We start from the raw sequence: 26,014 nt of genomic DNA, 5'->3' as shown, positions 1-26,014 counted from the left end.
TGTTAACAGTTTAGTGGTAATGGGGCTGAGGAACCAGGAGGTCGGTCTCACGGATGAGATTAGCTCAGAGAGATCTGGTAGGAAATGGGAAAGAAACTATAGAAATGTAGGTTCAGGGCTAGAATGGGGGACAGGTTTGGTGAAGGTCCAAGATGCTCGGAGCTGTTCAGTAAATGATTCCTGTATCCCTTTAACAGGTGAATACATTATATATCTCATTTGTTAGGTACAACCAGGAACAATTTTGAAGGAAAGAAAGTTGTTAGACTTGAATATGAAGCTTATATTTCAATGGCTGAAGCTGAAATAAAGAAGATCTGCAGAGATATAAGGAATAAATGGCCAATGATACAGCACATCAGTGTCCATCACAGACTTGGGTAAGTTACTGATATTGAATATGTTGTGCACTAGATTCCAAATGGTCTTGAGAAAGGGATAGCCACAGTAAAAGGGTAATGGCAACAATTTTTTAAAAATTTTTTCATGGAACATGAGCGGCACTGGCAAATTGCTCTTAAGAAGGTGGTGGTGAGCCACCTTCTTGAACTGCTGCAGTGCTCTTCTGATTTTCCAGGTCTGTGCAGATTATCACATTAAATTTGTATATGCTGTACTCAAGTACAACAAACACAGGTGCTTAGAAATTGTTTAGTCAAGATCAGTATTATATGGATAAATCTTTTAGTATGTCCCACATCGTGGTAATGAGATTTTCTTACACACATGAAAATCTAACCTCAGTTTAGAGCAGATATCGGACTTAAAATCTTAAGGTATATTCACCCTCTAACTGGGTTATCTTTGCAAAGTCCTTCACGCTATTACTGAAGTAGATATGGCCTGAACCTGGCATCACGGTCCAACTTGACAGCAGAGCAAATCTGAATGAAATTCCCCGAGGAAGCAGTCTCATTCCACTTTGCTTGGGAATCGGTTCAGGTTTTGGTACCTTAATTATGTTCCAGGTTTATTAATGATGCAAAGCCTCTCAAATTTCCACCATCCCTCTGTAACCTGAATGCCTTCTGTGTCCATTGGCAGTGAGCATTTTGGTTGCCACTCTGGGCCAAAGTCCATTACTTCTAACTTTCTTTATTTTTCCTCCTCACTCCCATCGGAACTTTCTTTCCCATTTCCTCCCCATCCTGTCACTCAGTCATACCATCTTTAATTGCTTTGCTGCCACCCCCAACACCCCACCGATCCCTACCCCAACTGACCATTACTCTGCATTCCTTCTCTTGTACCACCAAAACAGTCTTAATTTACCTTTCAATAAGCTCACAGATAGCCTTTGTGTGCCACTCTTGGTGTTTTGAAAGGGCCCTGTACAGCCTGCTTAGGAACATAGGAAAAGGAGTAGGCCATTTAACTCCTTGAACTCGTCCCATGAATGAATAAAATAAAAAAAATTGCCAATGAAAATAAGGCAAAGCCAAAATTTATTGCCCGACCCCATTACCATTATCAGTTTTCAAGGGGCCCACATTGCTTCTGACCACTATCTCTTTCCTAATATAATTATAAAAATGTTTTGTGTTGATTTTAATATCTCTTGTAACTTTTCATATTTCCTTTTTGTGGATCTTACTATCTGTTCTGCCACTCTTGCTGTTCTTTATATCTTTCCCATTTGCTAGGATCTGTGTTTTTTCTTGCATTTTTGTATTCTTTTTTTCTTTTAGTATTATTTTGTATCTTTAGTTGTCTGTGGCTATTGTTTTTGGCAAGTAGAGCTCTGGCCCCTTAGTTATAAACTGGTTCTGTATCTCATTAAATTCTTATTTGAACACCTTCCACTGATCATCTGTCATTTTACCCAGTAACAGACTTGCCTAGTTTACTGTGGACAGTCTATCTCATTGCAGAAGTCAACTTTAACTAAATCTTAGCAGTTGATTCACATTTCTCCCTTTCAAACACTGCATTAAACTCGATCATATTATGATTGCTGTTAAACAAATATTTACGCACTGTTAGGCTGTTGCCTAAATCTGTCTCATTACTCATTACTAAATCTAATATGGCATGCTCCCTTGTTGATTCTAGGACATATTATTGCAGAAAACACCTGGATGCGCTCAAGAAATTTCTGACATGTTCTAGTCTTGGGCTTGTCCCAATCTAAATGAAAGTTCAACTCCCCCATTAAAACCATTCTGTTTATTTCTATATGCTTGTCTACCCTTTTGCTTTTATGCAATCTGCCACTTCACAGCTGCTAACGGGGGGCCTGCACACAACTCCTACTACAGCCTTAATTCCTTTTCTAGTTGAAAATTCTACTCATAAAGTCTCCTCTGCCTGCTTACCTCTCATTATATCCTCTCTTTATCATTGAAGTGATTTCATCCTTAGTAAGGCTACTCCTGCCCCTCTACCATTTTCCTTATCTTTCCAGTAGACCATCTAACCTGGTATATTTAGTTCCCAGTCCTGACCATCTTGCAGCCAGGTCTCAGCAATGGCTACCATGTCATACCCTCCAAGTTGAATTTGCATCGGCAATTAATTCAGTTTGTTTCTTACACTTCATGGCTTAAGGAGGGACAGGAATGGCAGCTCAATGTACCTGGTTACAGGGTTTTCAGATGCGACAGAGAGAGGGATTAAAAAAAGGAGGGGGTGGCAATTTTGGTCAAAGAAACAATTATAGCTGTGAGGAGGGATGATATGTTAGAAGGTTCATCAAATGAGGCCATCTGGATAGAGCTAAGGAACAAAAAAGGGACGACTGTAGACCCCCAAACAGTCAAAGGGGGATAGAAGAGCAGATATGTAGGCAAATCTGTGAGAATTGCAAGAACACTAGGGCAGTAACAGTAGGATATTTTAATTATCCCAGTATTAACTGGAATAGTTTTAGTGTGAAAGGAATTGAGGGAGCAGAATTCTTGAGGGGCATTCAAACTTTTTTGGCCAGTATGTAGCAAGTCCAACAAGAGAGGGTATAGTTTTAGACTTAGTTTTAGGAAATGAAGCTGGGCAGGTGGAAGGAGTGGCAGTGAGAGAGTAGTTTGGTGGTAGTGATCATAATTCAGTCAGTTTTAACATAATTACGGAAAAGGACAAGGCTAGAGCAGGAGTTAGAGTTCTCAATTGGGGCAAGGCCAAGTTTACTAAACTGAGGAGTGATTTAGCGAAAATGGATTGGATACAGCTACTTGAAGGTAAATCTGTATCAAAGCAGTGGGAGGCATTCAAAGGGGTCAGAGTAAACATGTTCCCACAAAAAAGATGACCAAATCTAGAGCTCCATGAATGTCAAAGAGCTTTTGGGTAATATAAGGCAGAAAAGAAAAGGTTATGTCCGACACCGAGACCTCAACAGTTCAGGTGGAGACATTCCCAACAGTACAGTTCCTTCCTGTCCCAGTACTGGTGTCACTGGCCCATGAAATGGAACTCCTCTTTCCCACACCACTCCTTCAGTCTTCCCTCCATCATAAGGTCAGAAGTGGGGATGTTCTCTGATTATTTTACGATGTTCAGTACCATTCGCAACTCCTCAGGTACTGAAGCAGTCCCTGTCCATTGCAGCAAGACCTGGACAACATTCAGGCTTGGGCTGTTAAGTGGCAAGTAACATTCGATCCACACGAGTGCCAGGCAATGACTATCTGCAACAAGAGAAAATCTAACCATCTCCCCTTGACGTTCAATGGCATTACCACCGCTGAATCCCCACTATCAACATCCTGGGGGTTACCATTGACCAGAAACTGAACTGGACCAGCCACATAAATACTGTGGCTACAACAACAGGTCAGAGGCTGGGAATTCTGCAGTGAGTAACCCACCACCTGACTCCTCAAAGCCTAACCACAAAGCACAAGTCAGGAGCGTGATGGAATACTCTCCACTTGCCTGGGTGAGTGCGGCTCCAACAACACTCGGGAAGCTCAACACCATACAAGTCAAAGCAGCCTACTTAATTGGCACTCTATCCACCACCTTCAACACTCATTCCCTCCACCGTAGAAGCACAGTGGCAGTCGTGTGTACCATCTACAAGATGCACTGCAGCAACTCACCACGCCTCCTTGAACAGCACCTTCTAAACCTGCGCCTTCTTCCACCTAGAAGGGCAAGGACAGCAGACGAATGGGAACACCACCCTCTGCAAATTCCCCCCCCAAGCCACACACCATCCTGACCTGGAAATATATCGCTATTCCTTCACTGTCACTGGATCAAAATCCTGGAACTCCCTCCCTAATAGCATTGTTGGTGTACCTGCACCAGATGACTGCAGTGGTTCAAGAAGGCAGTTCACCACCACCTTCTCAAGGGCAATAAATGCTAACCTAGTCAGCGATGCTCACATCCCATGAAACAAATGAAAAAAGCCATGTGTTCACCTCTCTAAGCTGATTATCCCTACATCAGTTTGCACGTGGCTCGAGTAATACAGAAGTTATACCCTTGAGGTCCTGTTCTTTAATTTAGCAAATAGTTCCTGGACTCACCAAACAAGAGCTGTTGTTTCCTCTTCCCAATGTTATTGATTCCAACATGGATCACCACAACTGGATCCTCTTTCCTCCCTCTCCAATAGCCTTTCAAGTTGGTTTGGGATGTCCTTCACTCTGGCACCAGGTAAACAATATACCATACGGGACTCTCAATCCTGCTTACAAAGGATGCTATCTGTCCTTCTAATTATTGAATCCCCAACAACTGCCACATTTGGCTACCTCTCTTCCCACCTTTGGACTGCTTCCTGTTCCAAGGTTTGCATTCTGGCTGTCCTTCCAGGAGGCTTTATCCGTATCCTCTCATGTAGCAAGTACATTGTACCTGTTGAGTAGAATCAGTTTCTGGGGATCTTCGTTCTCTATCTCATTTTGCTTCTCCTTACTCTGCACACTATTGGTCCCATTCTGAACCGGCATCTCTCTACAAGGTGTGGCCAAAATCTGGAGCAAACTGCTCCCCCTCTCTTATGTGTTAGTGTGTCTCCAACTCGCACTTCATCTCAATAACTCTGAGCTGAAGAGATTCAAGAAGGAGACATCTACCACAGGTGTAGTAGATGCTCGTGACAGTCTTACTGTCCACACACTGCAGTCCAGACACCACCTGCTCTGCCAAATCTTCATCTAGATTATTTATATCTTTTTTTAGTTTGTTGTAAGTCTTTTTCTATACACTAACTTGTATTTGCCAACCTTCTTTCCTTCCTGCTCAACTTATCCACTTGGACTCTGCCATTAGATCAATCACTGACTCTCTTCACATTTCCCAGGTTGTCTGTTCGCTTATGCACAAGGCCCTTGCCATCCATAAGCTTGTCAATAATTTTGGTGACATCTTGGCTGTGCCTAAAACTTGGCCCACAGTTGGTGACATCTTGCTCTTTACTGAAGCTTCCTCATCCAATTATATTTTCCACCAGTTACCTTGCTCAAGCTGTGCATGTTGCAGTTTGGCCCTTATCACCACGTCACACCTTGACTTCTATCCTTACTCCTCTGGGACCTTCTCTACCCCTCTCACCTGTTTGTTGCCTACTAATGCCCAAGCCCCACATTGAATTTCTCCCTGATAACTTCCTTCCTTCCCTCCTTCCCTCCTTTGCACTGAGAAGCTCCTCATTGGTGATTTCAATCTCCATCTCAGCTCCCCTTGCCCTCTTTCCTCTGAATGCACTGGTCTTTACCTCCCTACTACTTCCAGCATTACAACCCTGTAACACTCACTCTGTTCCTCTTCCTCTGGCTTCTTGTGCATCCCCTGTCCCTTTACCTCACCATAGTCACCCATGATTATGCCCCTCTATCTCCACCTTCCCTTCCTCCTTTAAGACCCTTCTTGAAACCTATCTCTTCCGCCAAGGTTTTTTTTATCATGCCTCCAATTATCTCCTCCTTTGGCTCAGCATCCATTCCTTTCTGTGTGCCTTGGAATGTTTTTTCTATATCAACAGTGCTACATAAATTCAAGTTATTTCAGTTGTTTGTGTTTTTTTTATTAAGCCTGTCATGGACTTTATTTTTATCAATTGAACCAGGTCTGTTACTATGTCTCTTTTTCCTGTGTGCTAACTTGGACTACTTTGTTGACTTGCATCTCTATGCTATGTTTTGGTACATTCTGGCCTAATAACCAATGCAGTTTGCATAAATTCAGATACTTCCCATATGGTGCCACATAAGAAAATGAAGTACAGTCTCTAGCTTGGTCCTTTTTCAGCTGCAGTTTATCTTTCTCCTACTGTGTATGGCGAGCAGCAGGATATTTTGTACTGTAGGTTGTTCTGGGGCACCTAGGCTTACCTTTGATGAAGTTAGAGGTGCTTTTAATTCCTGTTGGCCAGCCGTATGAAATTAATTAGGACACTGAAAATTGGTAATTAGTACATCAGGTATTAGGTTGTCAGATAGTATACAGCATGAAATTAGGAACTTGGTGGAAAAGAGAAGCATGATCAAGAAAATTTAATTTTCATATAAATAGCCCCAGAGACTTGTTGGAATAAGAGAATATATTTCTGTGTTTTTCTGGAAAACTGAACATTTATTTTAGGATTTAAATTTGTTGTTAATTAAGATATTTTCCATAAAATTGCTACAGGTTCCATTTTTCACTTTGTAATTCTGCAGAGTAGTTGATATAACTGAAGCAAGCGTGATCATAGCCATCTCCTCTCCGCATAGAAACGAGTCTCTTGAAGCAGTGAAATATTGTATTGCTACTTTGAAAGCAACAGTACCAATATGGAAGAAGGTATGAGCTTTGACATCTGAGGGATAAAATTTGGCTGTGATGGTAGTGCAAAATGGACAATAGCAAATTGGCAGGCCCTGGGTAAAGAACATTGGGCCAAAGTCAAATTTCACCCACCTGGTATTTTTAAAATTTTATTTTCCAAATTCCCTTTTCATTTAACTTATCATTTTGATTTTGTTTCTGTTCTATGGGCTAACCATGAATGTATGCTCCGGTACATAATTTTTCCACAAATTCTGTCACCACCTGTCCTAAAGGTTGGGGGGCTGATTTTGTGTCGTTAACAACCTGTGTGTACCAGTTTATAGGGTGGAGCGATATGGACAAGAGGGAAAAGACTCGTATGGGCTGGATTTTACCAGCTCCCCGAAGTGGAAGGTTGTGGTAGGGAGTGCCCAGAAAATACCTCCAGGAGAGGCCCGCTATGGGCCTCGACTCTGGGAAGGCCCTGCCCCATTGTACTGGCGGTGGCAAGGCATCGGGGCGCCCTCCCCTCCACCCCGCTGCTCGGCGATGGACACTTAATTTAAATATTCAAATAAATGTTAACTAGTGTCACTGTTTTAAAAATAAGGGGTCTCCCATTTAAGACAGAGATGAGGAGAAATTTTTTCTCTGAGGGTCGTGAGTCTTTGGAATTCTCTTCCTCAAAAGGCAATGAAAGCAGAGTCTTTGAATATTTTTAAGGCAGAGTTAGATAAGATTTTTGACAAGCAAGGGGGTGAATGGTTATTAGGGGTAAGGTGGGAATGTGAAGTTGAGGTTATAATTAGATCAGCCATGATCTTATTGACTGGCAGAGCAGGCCCGAGGGGCCGAATGGCCTACTGCTGCTCCTAATTCGTGTGTTTGTAGTGAATAATTACTTTCCTCGTTGCGACGGTTATCCCACGCCAATATTCCAGCTGGCTACCGGAACTCTCGCATCTTCGGATCTCTGTTTGGACATCCGAGGCGGAATACTGGTGGGGAGGGGGGAGGAGTGAAGTTTTAGGGGTGGGAGGTGGTGGGAATGGCAAAAACTAACGTGATTGGTTGAGGGGATGGTGGGAAGGGGTTGAAGGTTAAAGTAAAGAAAGTTCGGTGGGGGAACGGTCGGGATCGAGAATTTACTTTTTTTGGGGGAAGAGGACAAATAATAAAATGATTATTCATGGGGTGGGGGTGGGACAGGGGATTGGGACAGGGGATTGGGACAGGGGATTGGAAGTGTGAATAAATTTTTATTTTAATTTCTTCCCGAACCTGTGCCTTTAAACATTTTAATGAAACAGAAGGGCCTGAAGCCCTGTAAAAATGGCGCCGGTGCCTGTAAGGTGGTGCTGAGCGCCCCCTGTACATCATCATTCCGCCCCCTCCATGTCAATGAGCCACCGCGCGCATCTAGCGCGTGCGCAGTGCCTTTTTTGAAAATTCAGCCCTATGATGTCAGATCTGCCCCTTGTGCACATTGTCCCTTGATGTGCATTCCCAGTGGACACCTGGTTCTTCTTATTATAATTGACATGACTATTCCTGCCATATCATTGTTTGGCCTCAAATCCAGCTCCACATCACTTCACAATACAGGTGAGTGATTTTTCTGGAATTCTTTCACTTCTGGTGGACTTAATGGGTTAGGGGACATTGTAGGACTACTTTAGGGCAACTCATTGCTGCTCCCACCATATTCTTTGATACAGTGAATGCCACTCTGGCAATCCCAATTTACATGTGCTACCTAGAGTAAGGAGAGGTCGAGGGGAATGTATGGACGGCCATGGAAGTAAGGCTACATTACCAGGGGAAGGCTTCTACCTGCCATTACTCAGCCAAATGCATCTGTTAGTTACAATGCAATTATCTGGATGTGACTGAGGTCAGTCTACAGTCCACAGATGCAATAAGCAGAAAATGATGAGCTGTTTGCAAGAGTAAGTAATTTAATAACATTTCCCATGGGCAAGAGACATCAGCAGAAAGGGATTCTTGAAATCTTGCAAATGTCAGGATTTCTCTCACTGCTGGCTGCGATTGATTGCATGTCACTTTGCGTGCACGTGCACACAATAGTGGAGCATACATGTACAACTTCTCTGTGACAACCTCCACAAAATAATGCCTGCTTCCTCGATAGCACTCGTGATGCCTTCATTTTAAGGCAATCCTTGTGGTTCCATCACTTGTTCCTAACCAAAGAACAAATGCAAATTGGATCATTAGAGACCAAGGATGGTCACAATAAAGCAGTGGCATGACAGATTAGGGGTTTCCAGCTAATCTTTCACAAATTATCATGATATTCTGCATAGTCCATAATTTTGCTCTTCGGTGAGGGATTCACATGTCACAGCCAGAACAAGAATCTGCAGAATATTATTAAGGGGCATCTATGGGAAAGCAGAAGATTCTGTTGCAGAAACACCCTTTTCATCTATGTCTTGTAGATGGCACCTATTAATCATCCCATCCACCCTATGTATGAAAACTTTCCCTTCCATTTTCCTATGCCCCAAATTTTATTACCATCTTCTACAGTAGCACAACAAATTTAATGGTTTACTAGCCATACCACTCCTCCCAACTGTACAGTTACTTGCCAGAGACATGCAAATTAAAGCTGACCTGCTATTCAAGTCCACCAACTTTTAAATAGAAATTGTGTTGCATCTCTGGTTCTAGTACTTCCTCTCACAGTGCTTCCCTTTCCTAACAAATTGTATTTCTTGTATTGTACTACCTAATCTCGGGCCTCATCTCCTTGCAACTCCTGTAGCTGGAAGCTGCCTGTTAATGAGAGGCTGCTGGGAATGTGGTGACTCTCCACTTCTGTGAGCTAGTCCAGCTGCAGGCTGTGGGTGTAGCATATCCCTGACTGTTTTCTGGCACATGTGAAGTCATTAGACTGGAGTTGTGGAATGGTGCAGATGTGTTACTGGGAGAGGCAGCAACATCATTCATTGTCAATTTATAATTGCCACTGCTGCTCTGGGCTCTGTCACCATGCTTGCCAGGGTGACATTGAATGGCATGATGTACTGTGAGGTGTATGAGGTTACAGGCCCTGCCTCAGCTTCTTCAGAAAACAAGCTGAAAAAGTGAAATCAACATGTCCTTTTGTGGTGTGCAGCCTTTGTCTATGGTGCTGGGATGTACTTGTTCAGTGACAGTTTTGATGTCAGTGAGAATGTGACTCCCTGCCACTACACGGTTGTGAGGCTGGGTCAATTAAATAAAGATTCAGAAAGTCAAGTTATTAAATTTTTATTGATTTTAATTCTAGCTTTAGCATAACTTTGTCATAGAAATACAAGTATGGAACTGACAATTACACATGCATAAGTTAGCTGTAGGATATTTTCAGTTTTTTAAATGTATTTTTAATTTATTTTTATTAGGAGATTTATGATACAGAAGAATATACCTGGAAGGAAAATAAGGAATGCCAATGGGCCCAAAATGCACAGAAGTAATTGGATCTCAATGTAATCCTGAAGGAAGTATTATCACACTGGTTGTTACCAAAGCATTTAACTTTGAGTTGAAATTAGGTGATGGATGCATTAATTGAAATTGGTGTTTTGCCTTTGTGCTGCACTTGTATATACAAGAACAGAGTCTAACACATACACTCTCTGTAATTCTATATTTCTTGAACACAAATTTACGTGGGTAACTTGTCAATCTGAAATTTGTTGAATATGAACCTTGTTAATGCAAATTAATTTCATAATGTTTATCAATATATATATATATATATATAAAACATTTTTAAAATGAACATTTCTAATCATATTCTTCAGAGTTTAGTTTCGACTATCATGTTCAGATCAAAGGGGACTCTACATATAAATTTTAAGATGTGAAGGCTGTTGTGTTCTCCCTCAGGTTTAACTGCATTTAGTTCTGAAAATGAATTCAATTTTGTCAATCAAAAGCATAATTGTGGCTACTTCTCAGTGCGTAGAGAATTACAGGAAAATTAATCATCGGCAGGATGGATTTGCCCCAGAGCAAGAAATGTTTGCCAGACCTTTTAAGTGGTGTTTGTCTACAAGCATTACAGTCACCAAGCAGTGATAAAAAGTACATTTTAAAGGATATAATAATGGTAGGCAACTTCAAAAAAATCATTGTAAAAGTTAACTCTGCTGTAAATATTACATGTGCAGCAGGAGTTTTTATAGCGATTACCTCAGGATCTTAAAAGCAAAATACTGCGGATGCTGGAAATCTGAAATAAAAACAAGAAATGCTGGAACCACTCAGCAGGTCTGGCAGCAGCTGTGGAAAGAGAAGCAGAGTTAACGTTTCGGGTCAGTTCCGATGAAGGGTCACTGACCCGAAACGTTAACTCTGCTTCTCTTTCCACAGATGCTGTCAGACCTGCTGAGCGGTTCCAGCATTTCTTGTTTTACCTCAGGATCTTAACCTGCTTGAAAATTTTTTGAATGGACAAGAATTTGCCTCACACATGGAGAGCTAAAATATTAGATGAGGGAAGGAAAACAATGTTCAGAAATCATTGAAACAAATTTTGTAATTTGTATAAATATACTTAAATAATTTTTTATGCTACCTGAAACTACTTGCAGGATTTTTGTTTTGATAAGAATATTCTGGGTTTGGAGGAATCCTGATGCATCTTCATTGGAGCTGATTTTCTGGGGTAAGGGTCATTGGGCTCATGGAGGATTCCTACTTCTGTTGGAAAATCCTCCTTGGCAAGGGGAGAGAACAGAAATTTGCTGTAAATGGGGATGAATTTCCTTGAGTACTTTCCCGACATAACATTGGCAGAAGAACTGCAGGAAACCTGGAAAAATAGCAAGAGCCTCATGGAAATCACCCCTGCCCGCGCAGTCGATTAGCCAAGAATTCATACCACAGCAAAATACTGCTGCAAATCTGAAATAAAAACAGAAAGTGCTGTAAATACTCAGCAGGTCCGACAGCATCTGTGGAGCGAGAAACAGAGCTACTGTTTCAGGTCTGTGACCTTTCATCAGAATCCTGATGAAAGATTTTTTCTTATTCATTCATGGGATGTGGGCCTCACTGGCTAGGTCAGCATTTATTGCCTGTCCCTAATATTTTCTAATTTTTTTCGGGGGGATGTGGGCGGCACTGGCTAGGCCAGCATTTATTGCCCATCCATAATTGCCCTTGAGAAGGCGTTGGTGAACTGCCTTCTTGAACTGCTGAAGTCCTTGGGCTGTAAGTGCACCAACAGTGCTGTTTGGAAGGGAGTTCCAGGATTTTGACACAGCAACCGTGAAGAAACGACGATATAGTTCCAAGTCAGGATGGTGTGTGGCTAGGAGGGAAACTTGCAAGTGGTGGTATTCCTGTGCATCTGCTGCCCTTGTCCTTCTAGGTGGTAGAGATCAGGGGTTTGGAAGGTGCTGTCGAAATAGTCTTGGTGAGTTGTTGCAGTGTATCTTCTATATGGTACACAATGCAGCCACTGCGTCGGTGGTGAAGGGAATGAATGTTGAAGGTGGTGGATGGGGTGCCGATCAAGCGGGCTGCTTTGTCCTGGATGGTGTCGAGCCTCTTGAGTGTTGTTGGAAGTGCACCCATCCAGGCAAGTGGAGAATATTCCATCACACTCCTTATTAATTGTGCCTTGTAGATGGTGGACAGGCATTGGGGAGTCAGGAGGTGAGTTACTTGCCACAGAATTTCCAGCTTCTGACCTGCTCTTGTAGCCACAGTATTTATATGGCTGATCCAGTTCAGTTTCTGGTCAATGGTAACACTCAGGATGTTGATAGTGGGGGATTCAGTGATGGTAATGCCAGTGAACATCAAGGGGAGATGGTTCGATTCCCTCTTGTTGGAGATTGTCATTGCCTGGCACTTGTGTGGTGCGAATGTTACTTGCCACTTACAGCTCAGGCCTGGATGTTGTCCAGGTCTTGCTACATCTGGACACGGGCTGTTTCAGATTCTGAGGAGGTGTTGAACATTGTGCAATAATCAGTGAACATCCCCACTTCTGATCTTATGATGGAAGGTCATTGTAGAAGTAGCTGAAGATTGTTGGGCCTAGGACACTACCCTGAGGAACTCCTGCAGTGATGTCCTGGGACTGAGATGATTAACCTTCAATAACCACAACCATCTTCCTTTGCGCTAGATATAAGTCCAACCAGTGGAGAGCTTTCACCCTGATTCCCATTGACTCCAGTTTTGCTAGGTCTCTTTAATGCCATACTCGGTCAAATGCTGCCTTGATGTCAAGTGCAGTCACTCTCCCCTCCCCTCTGGAGTTCAGCTCTTTTGTCCATGAAAGTTTACAGACCTGAAACGTCAACTCGGTTTCTCTGTCCACAGATGTTGCCAAACCTGCTGATTATTTACTGCTTTTTCTGTTTTTAAGCCAGGAGTTTGTTATTTTTCAAAGATCACTTATAATTGTTTTTGCATTTTTTCAGCTGGAAAGAATTAAATCTAGTCCGCTGTCAATGAATCTCCTCTCCAATATTTAGGCAGTATAAGATAGATAAATTGTGACCTCTAGTGGTTTTATTGAACATGTACAGTTCCTAAGTGCACACTTACCAGTTGATTTAATTGTTTTGTTTTAATCATCATAAGTGACTTGTCAGATGTAACAGAGACTATATTGGCCCAGATTTTACCTGTGTAATAGCAAGTTTCAAACACCTGATAATTTTATAATAAATTTCAACTGGATTTAACCAGAGTTTATTTAACTCTCCTCATTGATGGATTTTGCCACGGGTCAATTTTGCAAACAATGTAATTTGTTCAGTGTACTGATTTAAGTTTGGAATAAATAACATCAATCACTGATATTGTGTGTATAACCTATACTTCTGAACATTGTATGTACAGACACTTATGCTGTATCCAGAAAAAGCAACTGATGATGAACAGTGCTGAGTAGGAGGGATACAGTCAGATATATAGTGTACCTGAACACTTATAAACCAGTATTTTTGCAAGCTATTTATACCACCTCATGTATCAATGTCATGGAAAGTGAAGAATAGAGTGAGTTTGACAATCTGACTATAGATCACTGTAAATGCAAAAAATATAAGACTGTCTTCAAAGCATGGTTGTACTGCTCGGGTTTAACACTGAGGACAGCAGTTTCTTTGTTTTGTTCCTTTTCAAATGCTATTCATCTATAATTGTTTTGTACAGAAGGTGGAGATATGTTTGTAGAGACAGTGCTTTCATTTTGTAATATTTTTGAGGACTCATGTTTTAGAACTGTGGAAATGGATTCCTTTTGGAGGACTGAAGTAATTCCATAGATGCTGGACTTTTTTTTTAAAAGGTCAGCAGAAGGATTTTGGGACTTGAGTTTTCTGTTTAAAAACAACACACTGGAAGTCACATGTCTTCAGCTAAGTAAACAGCAGAAGCCTTTGTGGAGTTGTTTACAATGAAGTGACATGTCAAGGTTTATGGTGGTCAAGAGTTAGTTTCATTTTGGACATTGTTTTTGAGTCATTTGGGGGTCAGCCAGCTAAGATTGAAGACACCAGTTCATCTTTTCTCCACCTCTCTGAGAAACCCTGTGAATCCAGTGTGTGATATCAATCTGTGTTAATGCTTTGTATCTTTACTGAATGTGTCTTGCTTTGAGAAATTAATAATTTTGTTTATTAAACCTGGTTGGTGGACTTTATTCTGAAATAAAAATAGTGCATATAATTGGCCGTATCGGTAACTGGGTAAACATTTAAATATATGTTGTGACCTGTGGAGAAGTAGAACTAGAGAAAGACAATGCACTCCTCTCACCTCGGTCGTAACAGTGTCCTAGTGCATGAATTGCAAAAGGTTAGTATGCAGGTTCAGCAAGTAATTAGGAAAGCTAGTAGAATGTTATCGTTCATTGCGAGGCAAATTGAATACAAAAGTAAGGAGGTTATGCTTCTGCTATACAGGGCTTTGGTGAGAAAACATCTGGAGTACTGTGTACAGTACTGGTCTCCTTATTTAAGGAAGGATGCAAATGCGTTGGAAGCAGTTCAGAGAAGGTTTACTAGACTAATACCTGAAATGGGCATGTTGTCTCATGAGGAAAGGTTAGACAGGCTAGGCTTGTATCTGCTGGAGTTTAGAAGAGTAAGAGGCAACTTGATTGAAACATAGAAGATCCTGAGGGGTCTTGACAGGATGGATGTGGAAAGGATGTTTCCCCTTGTGGGAGAATCTGGAACTAGGGGTCACTGTTTAAAAATAAGGGTCGCCCATTTAAGATAGAGATGAGAATTTTTTTCTCTGAGGGTCCTGAGTCTTTGGAACTCTCTTCCTCAAAAGGCAGTGGAAGCAGAGTGTTTGAATATTTTTAAGGCAGAGGTAGATAGATTCTTTCTAAGCAAGGGTGTGAAAGATTATCGGGGCTAGGCAGGAATGTGGAGTCGAGGTTACAATCAAATTAGCCATGATCTTATTGAATGGCGGAGCAGGCTCGAGGGGCCGAGTGGCCTACTCCTTCTAATTCGTATGTTTGTATGCAGAGCAGGCAGATGACGTCGATCAGCTTGTAAAGCTGGTTAGACACCAGTAGTGCCATTTTGAAGTTCAGTGCTCCAGCTAAAGCCCTTTCTTTGCACAGCTGAATAAGCGTTCAACTGCAGGAGGGGATAATCAACCACTTACAGGCTAGTTTTGGTCGATTTTGTCTGGTATTTCCTTCAATTTTACTAGTATTTGGTGCTTTCTATAGTTGTTCCAAATTGCAAAAGTCTGCAGGGAGTGGTGTGGCAGATGCTGAAGGACATTTTGTCAACCTCTAGGCTCTTGCACAAACCCGTTGCTTCCAGATCTAGGTGCAGTAGTAGGCATTTCTATTGGAATAGAACATGACTTGAAGAATGAACAAAGGGCACCCAGAGCAGGACAAGAGGGACGCAGAGGGGGGTGGTCATACCTGCCTTGGGTGTTCATAGAGCAGTTCTCCTACCTGAACCTCAACGATAAATAATGTGAGAGATGTCTGCGCTTAAGTAAGGATAAGTAAGGATGTCCTCACTATAATCTACCAACTGCTGCAGCCACAACTACAACATTAGGGCAGGGCAAGGACTGCATTGCCAGCGGCTGTGAAGGTGACCGTCGTGATGAACTTTTATGCATCTGGATCCTTCCAGGCTACAGCTGGAGATATTTGCAACCGGTCATAGTTGCCGTTCGCTGTTGCGTAAGGGAGGTCACTGAGGCTTTCTATTCAATGAGCGCTAACTACAATAAAAGCAAAATACAGAGAATGCTGGAAATCTGAAATGAAAACAAAAATGCTGGAATACAGAGTAGGTCAGGCAGCATCTGTGGAGAGAGAAAAACAAAAAGTTTCAAATCTTTCATCAGCGAGCTAACTGCACTTCACTCTCTCTTGCCAGAGAGTAACAGCCGGAGTGAGCACGTGGCTTCACTAGGATTGCAGGATGCTCTAGACTGCATGCACATTACTTTGTGTGTGCTGCAAGCCAATTCTGTCCTATACTCGTGCCAAGAGATTGCACTCCCTCAGCTTCCAATTGGTATGTGACCACGTGTGGCGAATTGTGCAGATCTATGCCCAGTATCTTGGCAGCAGTCAGGATGCCTTCATTCTGCAGCAGTCTGCTGTGCTAGCTGCATTTGAGCCATTACGGTAAACTGAAGGGTGGCTACTAGCCAACAAAAGTTATACACTGACGACATGGCTGATGACTCTGATGTGCAAAGCATTCACGTGTGCAGCATGTGTACAATGAAAGCCATGCAGCCTCACAAAATGATATATTACATACAAAAGCCAGTAACCACCCTTATGCATTCTCTTAGTGCTTGTCTTTCCTGTGTGTTTTTCCTGTCCTAGTGCAATTCTTCTCAAACTTTTTGTACTGAAGAACCCCTTTTCAAATAGATTTGTGATCACAAACCCCTGAAAGTGCTGCATGTAAACAGTGGTTTAATAATGCTTTAAAAAAATGGTATTTACTTGAGAGTAGCAATTTGAGGACTATTTCACTGATGTAGACAGTGATGAGACAGACCAGACAAACCAGAGATGAAGGATAAGTGTAACTGCACTAACATTCAAATGCATATCAATTGAACAGCTTTTAACATGATTTACAATTGCCTGTTGATGAACAATCAGTTCACAGATTACATCAAATACAAACAACAATCAGTCAAATCAGTATTAACACCAGTCTTGCCATATTTAGATTTTTAACAGGCTTTAACGGCAGGTTATTATTTTAATATAGAAAAAGACTTCCTAAAACATCCAAGTTTCCTTTCCTCCAATTCTATTAAAGAATACTCACTTTATTCCAGTCAAAAGGAAGGACTCAAAGAGAATGATGAACCATTTGTGGATAACAAAGGAAGTTAAAGAGAGTATCAAATCAAACACAAAGGCATACAATGTGGCGAAAACGAGTGGTAGGCCAGAAAATAGCGAATTTTTTTAGAAACCAGCAACAGGTGACTAAAAAAACTAATAAAGAGAGAGAAAATTGATTATGAGAGTAAGTTGGCAAGAAATATAAAAACAAACAGTAAGAGCTTCTACGGGTATATTAAAAGGAAGAGAGTAGCTAAAGTAAGTGTGGGACCCTTGGAGGATGAGACTGGGGAATTAATAACAGGGAACAGGGAAATGGCAGGTAATTTAAACCAATATTCAATAGGGGGAAGCGATCATAACATGGTAGAATTTCAAATTCAGTTTGAGGGTGAGCAACTCTGGTCTCAAACCAGTGTCTTCAACTTAAACAAGGGCAATTACAGAAGTCTGAAGAAAGAGTTGTCTAAAGTGGGCTGGGAAAATACACTACAGGGAATGTCAGTAGAGGAGCAGTGGCAGACTTTTAAGCAGATATTTCATGACACTCAGCAAACATTTCGATCAGAAGGAAGGACTCGATGAGAACGACGAACCACCCGTGGATAACAAAGGAAGTTAAGGAGAGTATCAAATCAAAAACAAAGGTGCACAAAGCGGCAAAAGCTAGTGGTAGGCCAGAGGATTGGGAATTTTTTAGAAACCAGCAGCCGATGACTAAAAAACTAAAAGGGAGAAAATTGATTGAGAGTAAACTGGCAAGAAATATAAAAACAAACAGTAAGAGCTTCTACGGGTATATAAAAAGGAAGAGAGTAGCTAAAGTAAGTGTGGGACCCTTAAAGGATGAGACTGGAGAATTAATAACAGGGAACAGGGAAATGGCAGATAATTTAAACCAATATTTTGCATCAGTCTTCACGGTGGAGGACACTATAAACATCCCAGCAATAATAGATGAGCAAGGTGTAAATGGGAGGGAGGAACTTGTAACAGTCTTTATCACAAGGGAAAAGGTGTTGGACAAACTGATAGGACTAAATGCAGACAAGTCGCCAGGACCTGATGACCTGCATCCAAGGGTTTTAAAAGAAGTAGCTGCAGAGATAGTGGAGGCATTGGTCATAATATACCAAAACTCACTGGATTCCGGTAGGGGACCAGCGAATTGGAAAACCGCTAATGTGACATCCCTATTCAAGAAAGGAGGGAGACAGAAAGCTGGAAACTACAGACCAGTTAGCTTAACATCAGTCATTGGGAAAATGCTAGTGTCCATTATTCAGGAAGAAATAGCAGGACATTTAGAAAACCATAATGCAATCAAACAGAGTCAACATGGTTTCATGAAATGGAAATCATGTTTGACAAATTTGTTAGAGTTCTTTGAGGATATAACAAGCAGAGTGGATAAAGGGGAACCAGTAGATGTAATGTATTTAGATTTTCAGAAGGCGTTTGATAAGGTGCCACATAAAAGGGTATTGCACAAAATAAGAGCTCAGGGTATTGGGGGTAATGTGTTGGCATGGATTGAGGACTGGCTAACACGCAGAAGGCAGAGAGTTGGGATCAATGGGTCTTTTTCAGGTTGGAAAGTCATAACTAGTGGGGTGCCACAAGGATCGGTCCTAGGGCCTCAACTATTTACTATCTATATTAATGACTTGGAGGAAGGGACAGAGTGTAATGTATACAAATTTGCTGACGATACAAAAATAGGAAGGCATGTTGTGATGAGGACACAAAGAATCTGCAAAGGGATATAGATAGGTTAAGTGAGTGGGCAAAAACTTGGCAGATGGTGTTCAATGTGAGGTAATCCACTTTGGTAGGAAGAATAAAAAGGTAGATTATTATTTAGATGGAGAAAGACTACAAAATACTGCAGTACAGAGGGATCTGGGTGTTCTTGTACATGAAACACAAAAGGTTAGCATGCAGGTGCAGCAAGTAATTAGGAAGGCAAATAGAATTTTGGCCTTTATTGCTAGGGGGTTAGCGTTTAGAAATAGGGAAGTCTTGTTACAACTGTACAGGGTGTTGGTGAGGCCACACCTGGAGTATTGCATACAGTTTTGGTCCCCATATTTAAAGAAGGATATACTAGCATTGGAGGCAGTTCAGAAAAGGTTCACTAGGCTGATTCCTGGGATGAAGGGGTTGTCTTATCAAGAACGCCTAAACAGATTAGGCCTTTATTCATTGGACTTTAGAAGAATGAGAGGTGATCTTATAGAAACATATAAGATTTTAAGGGGGCTTGACAGGGTAGATGTTGAGAAGATGTTTCCACTGGTGGGGGAATCTCAAACTAGGGGACATAGTTACAGAATAAGGGAGCACAGATTTAAAACTGAGATGCGAAGGAATTTCTTCTCTCAGAGGGTGGTGAATCTCTGGAATTCTCTACCTCAGAGTTGTGGAGGCTAGGTCACTAAATGTATTTAAGGAGGAGGTGGATGGATTTTTGAAATCTCAGGGAGTCGAGGGTTAGGTGGAGCAGGCCTGAAAGAGGAGTTGAGGCCTGGGACAGATCAGCCATGATCTTATTGAATGGCAGGGCTGAACGGCCTACTACTCCTCTTATTTCTTATGTTCTTATGAATGTGACATTCTCGGGAATATTTTACAGACGTGCAAACCCAGCTGACATCCTTAGTGTTATCGAATCACTTAAGGAATTTACATTATTGCAACACAGTGGAAGATTTAAGCAGTCCAAACTGACAGCTTTTCCACGATTACGAGAATCAAACAGAGATTAATATAAGCAGAAAATGCTGCAAATACTCAGCAGGCCAGGCAGCATTATAATGGCACTTGCTCACTGCATGACTCCAAATTGAATCCACCTGCAAATTACAGTTGCAGCTGGTCTCCCACATCCTCTCTCTTCCCTCCAACAGGAAATGCAACACACCGCCGAAAACCTTAGCAGCTGAGCCAGCCCTCACTGCAAAGAAGGCCACATATTCAGTAGCTTCGAGAGTGGCCATCTTGTCAGCTACTTGCAAGGGACTAACACTAACTACTATGTTGTCACAAACGCGCTAGGTCAATTTTTTTTTAACCCACTGGCTGGAAACCTGTATATTAAACTGGTGGATACAAACCACTCAAAACTTGTAAGCTTTCAACTCTGTTTGCTGACCGTGAGCACCGAGGCATATTCCCAGCTGCAGATTGTAGTGATCAGTGATTTAATTGATCTGTGTTTGATTGTGTTAGTCTGTTCACCAATCGATGCTCATTGTACTTAATGACTTAAGCCTGACAGAGGAGCTAGAGAGTAGAGAACTTTCCGGAAAGAACATTGCTGTCTCCCAGAGAACCACTGAATTAGCATCCACATCTTCAAACCGGAAGCCTCAGGACCATTAAAGGAAAGTCACGTGACCACCAAATTCAGCCTGACGCCAGCCGAGTCATCATCCTCCACGGACTGTATGCCCCTTTTATTTCTCTGGACTCTAATTTAACCAAACGATCCTTCCCCATTCTGTAACCTATTTGTGTGTGTGTGTGTGTGTAAATTGGAGCATATTTTATTATTTTTACTTAGATCAATTTAAGTACAAGAAACTAAACCTCTGTCTTTGGTTAAATTCAAGAAAACCTATCCGATTGGCTCTTTTTATGATCACGATGCGTAAACACTCATTGAATTGGCAAGTATATCCACTTGGAAAAGAACTATATCTGTTGTGGTCAAACAAGGAGCGGGAAAAGAGGGGAGCCCTTCGGCCCCTCCTCACCTGATCGTAACAGAAATTTATACAAAGCGGCTGCCTTGTATTTTTCTTTAATTCAAACGGAAAGTGCTGGAAATGCACAGTAGGTCTGCCATCATCTGCAGAGAGAGAAACAGAGTTCAATACTCTTCACTTGCCTGGGTGGGTGCAGCTCCAACAACACTCAAGAAGCTCGACACCATCCAGGACAAAGCAACCCACTTGATTGGCTCCCCATCCACAAACATTCACTCCCTCCACCACCGACGCACAGTGGCAGCAGTGTGTACCATCTACAAGATGCACTATAGCAACGCACCAAAGCTCCTTAGACAGCACCTTCCAAACCCGCAACCTCTACCAACTAGAAGGACAAGGGCAGCAAATGTATGGGAACACCACCACCTGCAAGTTCCCCTCCAAGTCACACATCATCCTGACTTGGAACTATATCGCCGTACCTTCACTGTCGCTGGGTCAAAATCCTGGAACTCCCTTCCTAACAGCACTGTGGGTGTACCTACCCCACATGCACTGCAGCAGTTCAAGAAGGCAGCTCACCACCTTCTCAAGGGCAATGAGGGATGGGCAACAAATGCTGACCTGGCCAGCAATGCCCACATCCCATGAATGAATTAAAAAAAAGTAATAACCTTTCGTGTTACACCTTATCGAATGCCTTTTTGAAATCCAAGTCGACTACATCTACTGGCTCCCCTTTATCTACCCAACTAGATATATCCTCAAAAACCTCTTAATATGCTTGTCAAACATGATTTTCTTCGTAAAACCATGTAGACTTTGTCTGATCATACTATGATTTTCCAAGTGCAGTGTTAAGACTTCCTTGATAATACATTCCAACATTATCCCGACGACCGACATCAGTTTCCCGTTTTATCTCTCCATCCTTTCTTGAATAGCCTTGTTACATTTACGAGCAGCATTTTTTTGTAGATTGCCCCATTCAAGTCCTCATCTGAATTCTCTGCAGCAGAACTCCTGTACAACCTTTTTCATCTGGTGAGCTAACACCTGCACCTTTCCCCTGCCCTAGCTGCAGGGTACTCAAGCCTAGTGCCGGTACCATGTGTCCATCCTACTTCTATGCTATCCTCTAAATTACACAGTGTCAGTATCTGAGCTGGTGGCTTTGACTGTGAAATCGAGCAACTGTGTATCTTTATTATCACTGCCTTCTTGCAGTTCCTCCGCTGCTTGGCCAGGTTGCACTTCTCGGCTATTGAGTAAGAGGTGTATGCTTACAACATCTACAGCTTGTAAATCAGAAGAGTGTGGGGTGAGGGGGAAGTGGGATGTCAGAAGGAGGATTAGGTATGGTGATACCATCATCTGCAAAGGTTTTAGCCCTGTCACCGGCCTCGTCCTCAGTAATGGTTGCCCCAATAATGGTGAGCATCATCTCCTCCATAGGTATAAGGACATACACTGTAACCCTCCAGTTAGTTCTTGCTACCTCCAGTTGTGCGTCACCTTACCTTGTCCTGTAAGAGTGTTTCAGTGAGTGCCGTGCAATTTGTTTGGGTAATGTGGCTATCATAGTTGAATAACTGGCAGTGTGTCCAATCTGTGAGATGTGGGTGAGAGATTTGCAGCAGTGCTAAGTGTGTGAGGTGTGGTGGAGCATATGAATGTCAAGTATGAGTCCTAATTGATAGAGATTGCTGGTAGCTGAGTGATGTATGTGTGATTGTCAGGCAAGCCCCTCACCTACCAAGACTGAGGCACTGATTATTTCACCACATAAACATTAAAACTTAAAATTGCAAGCCCCTGACTGGAAAGACATTTTTTGTATAGTAACTAGCAGCTTTGGAACAAAATGGACCCAGTCGTTGATTCCCCAATACACAGAAGAAGTGGTCAAACCAGTTTTAGTCACATGACCAGCTGGCTGGAGTTTTTTTGAATTTGAACTTCCAACAAAGGATTTGAACTGAGACAAAGCCGTGCACTCAAGGAGTAAAGATCTCTCCTGGAACTGAAGCAAGAATTACCTCCTTTTGTGTCTGCCTATTTCCATCTCCTTCTCACGGAAATGAATCTTGTAAAAACATGTGACACTCAAAGAGAGAAAAGTTTCCTACGTGAACAAGGTTTTAAGAAGACTACAGAGCCCCAATGAAATGCAAGACCATATCTTCAATCAAGGAATACAGCAAGCTCGAGAAACAGTAACAAGATATTGCCTCAAACTGTTCTACTTATCTTTTCTTCTGCTCTTTTCTGTCCCTATTTGCATATGTGTATCGTGTGTGCATGTGAGAGTGGGAGCATCGCATATCTGTAGGCGTTAACCGTATTAGAGTTCAAGTTTAAGGTTTAATAAATTTCATCTTTCTTCTTTAAACCAAAGAAAGCCTGTTTGTGCTCATTTCTGTGCCTTATAATTAGAAAGTTGTGAACAAGGATTCACAAAAGGGGAGGTCAAAACACAGTGTGTTTAAAATTAAACCCTGTTACAATAAGACCAGGTGAATATAGTAAAAGACTCCTAGACACCTTTCGCTCCTGGTCGTAACAGTGATGAATTGAACAGTATTTGAGACTAGTAGCCCAGAATTTTTTTATTCATTCATGGGATGTGGGCGTCGCTGGCAAGGCCAGTATATATTGCCCATTTGTAATTGTCTAACAACTACCGTGGAATCTCCCTGCTCAGCATAGTGGGGAAAGTCTTCGCTTGAGTCGCTTTAAACAGGCTCCAGAAGCTGGCTGAGCGCTTCACCCTGAGGCACAGTGTGGCTTCGAGCAGAGAGATCCACCATTGACATGCTGTTCTCCCTTCGCCAGCTCCAGGAGAAATGCCGTGAATAACAGATGCCCCTCTACGTTGCTTTCATTGATCTCACCAAAGCCTTTGACCTCGTCAGCAGACATGGTCTCTTCAGACTACTAGAAAAGATCGGATATCCACCAAAGCTACTAAGTATCATCACCTCATTCCATGACAATATGAAAGGCACAATTCAGCATAGCGGCGCCTCATCAGACCCCTTTCCTATCCTGAGTGACGTGAAACAGGGCTGTGTTCTCGCACCTACACTGTTTGGGATCTTCTTCTCCCTGCTGCTCTCACATGCATTCAAGTCTTCAGAAAAAGGAATTTTCCTCCACACAAGACCTGGTGGCAGGTTGTTCAACCTTGCCCGTCTAAGAGTGAAGACCAAGATACGGAAAGTTCTCATCAGCGAACTCCTCTTTGCTGACGATGCAGCATTAACATCTCACACTGAAGAGTGTCTGCAGAGACTCATTGACAGGATTGCAGCTGCCTGCAACAAATTTGGCCTAACCATCAGCCTCAAGAAAACGAACATCATGGGACAGGATGTCAGAAATGCTCCATCCATCAATATTGGCGACCACGCTCTGGAAGTGGTTCAAGAGGTCACATACCTAGGCTCAACTATCACCACTAACCTGTCTCTCGATGCAGAAATCAACAAGCGCATGGGAAAGGCTTCCATTGCTATGTCCAGACTGGCCAAGAGAGTGTGGGAAAATGGCGCACTGACACGGAACACAAAAGTCCGTGTGTATCAAGCCTGTGTCCTCAGTACCTTGCTCTACGGCAGCGAGGCTTGAACAACGTATGTCAGCCAAGAGCGACGTCTCAATTCATTCCATCTTCGCTGCCTCTGGAGGATCCTTGCCATCAGGTGGTAGGACCGTATCTCCAACACAGTAGTCCTCGATGCGGCCAACATCCCCAGCATATACACCCTACTGAGCCAGCAGTGCTTGAGATGGCTTGGCCATGTGAGCCGCTGGAAGATGGCAGGATCCCCAAGGACACATTGTACAGCGAGCTCGTCACTGGTATCAGATCCACCGGCGGTCCATGGCTCCGCTTTAAAGACGTCTGCAAACGCGACATGAAGTCCTGTGACATTGATCACAAGTCGTGGGAGTCAGTTGCCAGCGATCGCCAGAGCTGGCGGGCAGCCATAAAGTCGGGATAAAGTGTGGAGAGTCAAAGAGATTTAGTAGTTGGCAGGAAAAAAGACAGAAGCGCAAGGGGAGAGCCAACTGTGTAACAGCCCCGGCAACTAATTTTATCATCAGCACCTGTGGAAGAGTCTGTCACTCTAGAATTGTCCTTTATAGCCACTCCAGACGCTGCTCCACAAACCACTGACCACCTCCAGGCGCTTACCCATTGTCTCTCGAGACAAGGAGGCCAAAGAAGAAGAAGAAGAAGAATTGTCCTTGAGAAGGTGGTGGTGATCCGCCTTCTTGAACTGCTGCAGTGCTACTAGGGAGGGTGTTCAAGGATTTGGCTTAACGACAGTGAAGGAACGGTGATATAGTTCCAAGTCAGGATGATGTGCTACTGGGAGGGAGACTTACAGGTGGTGGTGTTCTCATGTGGCTACTGCCCTTGTCCTTCAAGTTGGTAGAGGTCGCGGGTTTGGAAGTTGCTGTCAAAGGAGGCTGTCGCGAGTTGCTGCAGTGCATCTTGTATATGGTACACACTGCTGCCACGGTTTGCTGGTGGTGGAGGGAATGAATGCTTAAGGCGCTGGACGGGGTGCTAATCAAGCAGGCTGCTTTATCCTGCATTGTATCAAGCTTCTTGAGTGTTGTTGGAGCTGCAGTCATCCAGGTAGGTGGAGAGTATTCCATCACACTCCTGACTTGTGCCTTGTAAATGGTGGACAGGCTTTGGGGAGTCAGGAGGTAGGTTACTTGCCACAAAATTCCCAGCCTTTGACTGCTCTGTAGCCACAGCATTTATATGACAGGTCCAGTTCAGTTTCTAGTCAATGGCAACCCCCAAGATGTTGATGGTGGGGGGATGCAGCGATGGTAATGTGTTGAACGTCAAGGGGTGATGGTTAGATTTTCTTGTTGGAGATCGTCACTGTCTGACACTTGTGTGGCATGAATATTACTTGCTACTTATCAGCTCAAACCTGAATGTTGTCCAGGTCTGCTACATGCGGCACAAATTGCTTCAGTATCTGAGGAGTTGTGAATAGTACTGAACACTGTGTAATCATCAGCAAACATCTGCAATTCTGCCCTTATGATGGAGGGAAGGTCATTGATGAAACAGCTGAAGATGGTTGGGCCTAGACACTACCCTGAGGAGCTCCTGCAGTAATGTTCTGGGGTTGAGATTCTTGGTCTCTAGCAACCACAACCACTTTCCTTTGTGCTAGGTATGATTCCAACCAGTGGAGAGCTTTCCACCTGAATCCCATTGACTTTA

At 42.7% G+C, this 26,014-nt stretch overlaps 1 protein-coding gene across 1 annotated transcript in view; it reads left to right on the top strand.

Moving 5' to 3' along the window:
• Window positions 1–11,008, top strand: part of LOC137370916 (molybdopterin synthase catalytic subunit) — a 45,193-nt gene extending 34,185 nt beyond the window's left edge. Inside the window, exons 2-4 of the mRNA XM_068032786.1 lie at window positions 227–380; window positions 6,609–6,732; window positions 10,113–11,008. Coding sequence (XP_067888887.1) covers window positions 227–380; window positions 6,609–6,732; window positions 10,113–10,187 — 353 coding nt within the window. The 3' untranslated portion in view covers window positions 10,188–11,008. The remainder of the gene's footprint in view (window positions 1–226; window positions 381–6,608; window positions 6,733–10,112) is intronic.
• The last annotated feature ends 15,006 nt before the right edge of the window (window positions 11,009–26,014 follow it).

This window comes from Heterodontus francisci, chromosome 1, assembly GCF_036365525.1.
Source record: "Heterodontus francisci isolate sHetFra1 chromosome 1, sHetFra1.hap1, whole genome shotgun sequence".
NCBI classification, from domain to species: Eukaryota; Metazoa; Chordata; class Chondrichthyes; order Heterodontiformes; family Heterodontidae; genus Heterodontus; species Heterodontus francisci.
Note: the sequence above shows the minus strand (reverse complement) of the source record. Positions and strands in the feature narration are given on the sequence as shown.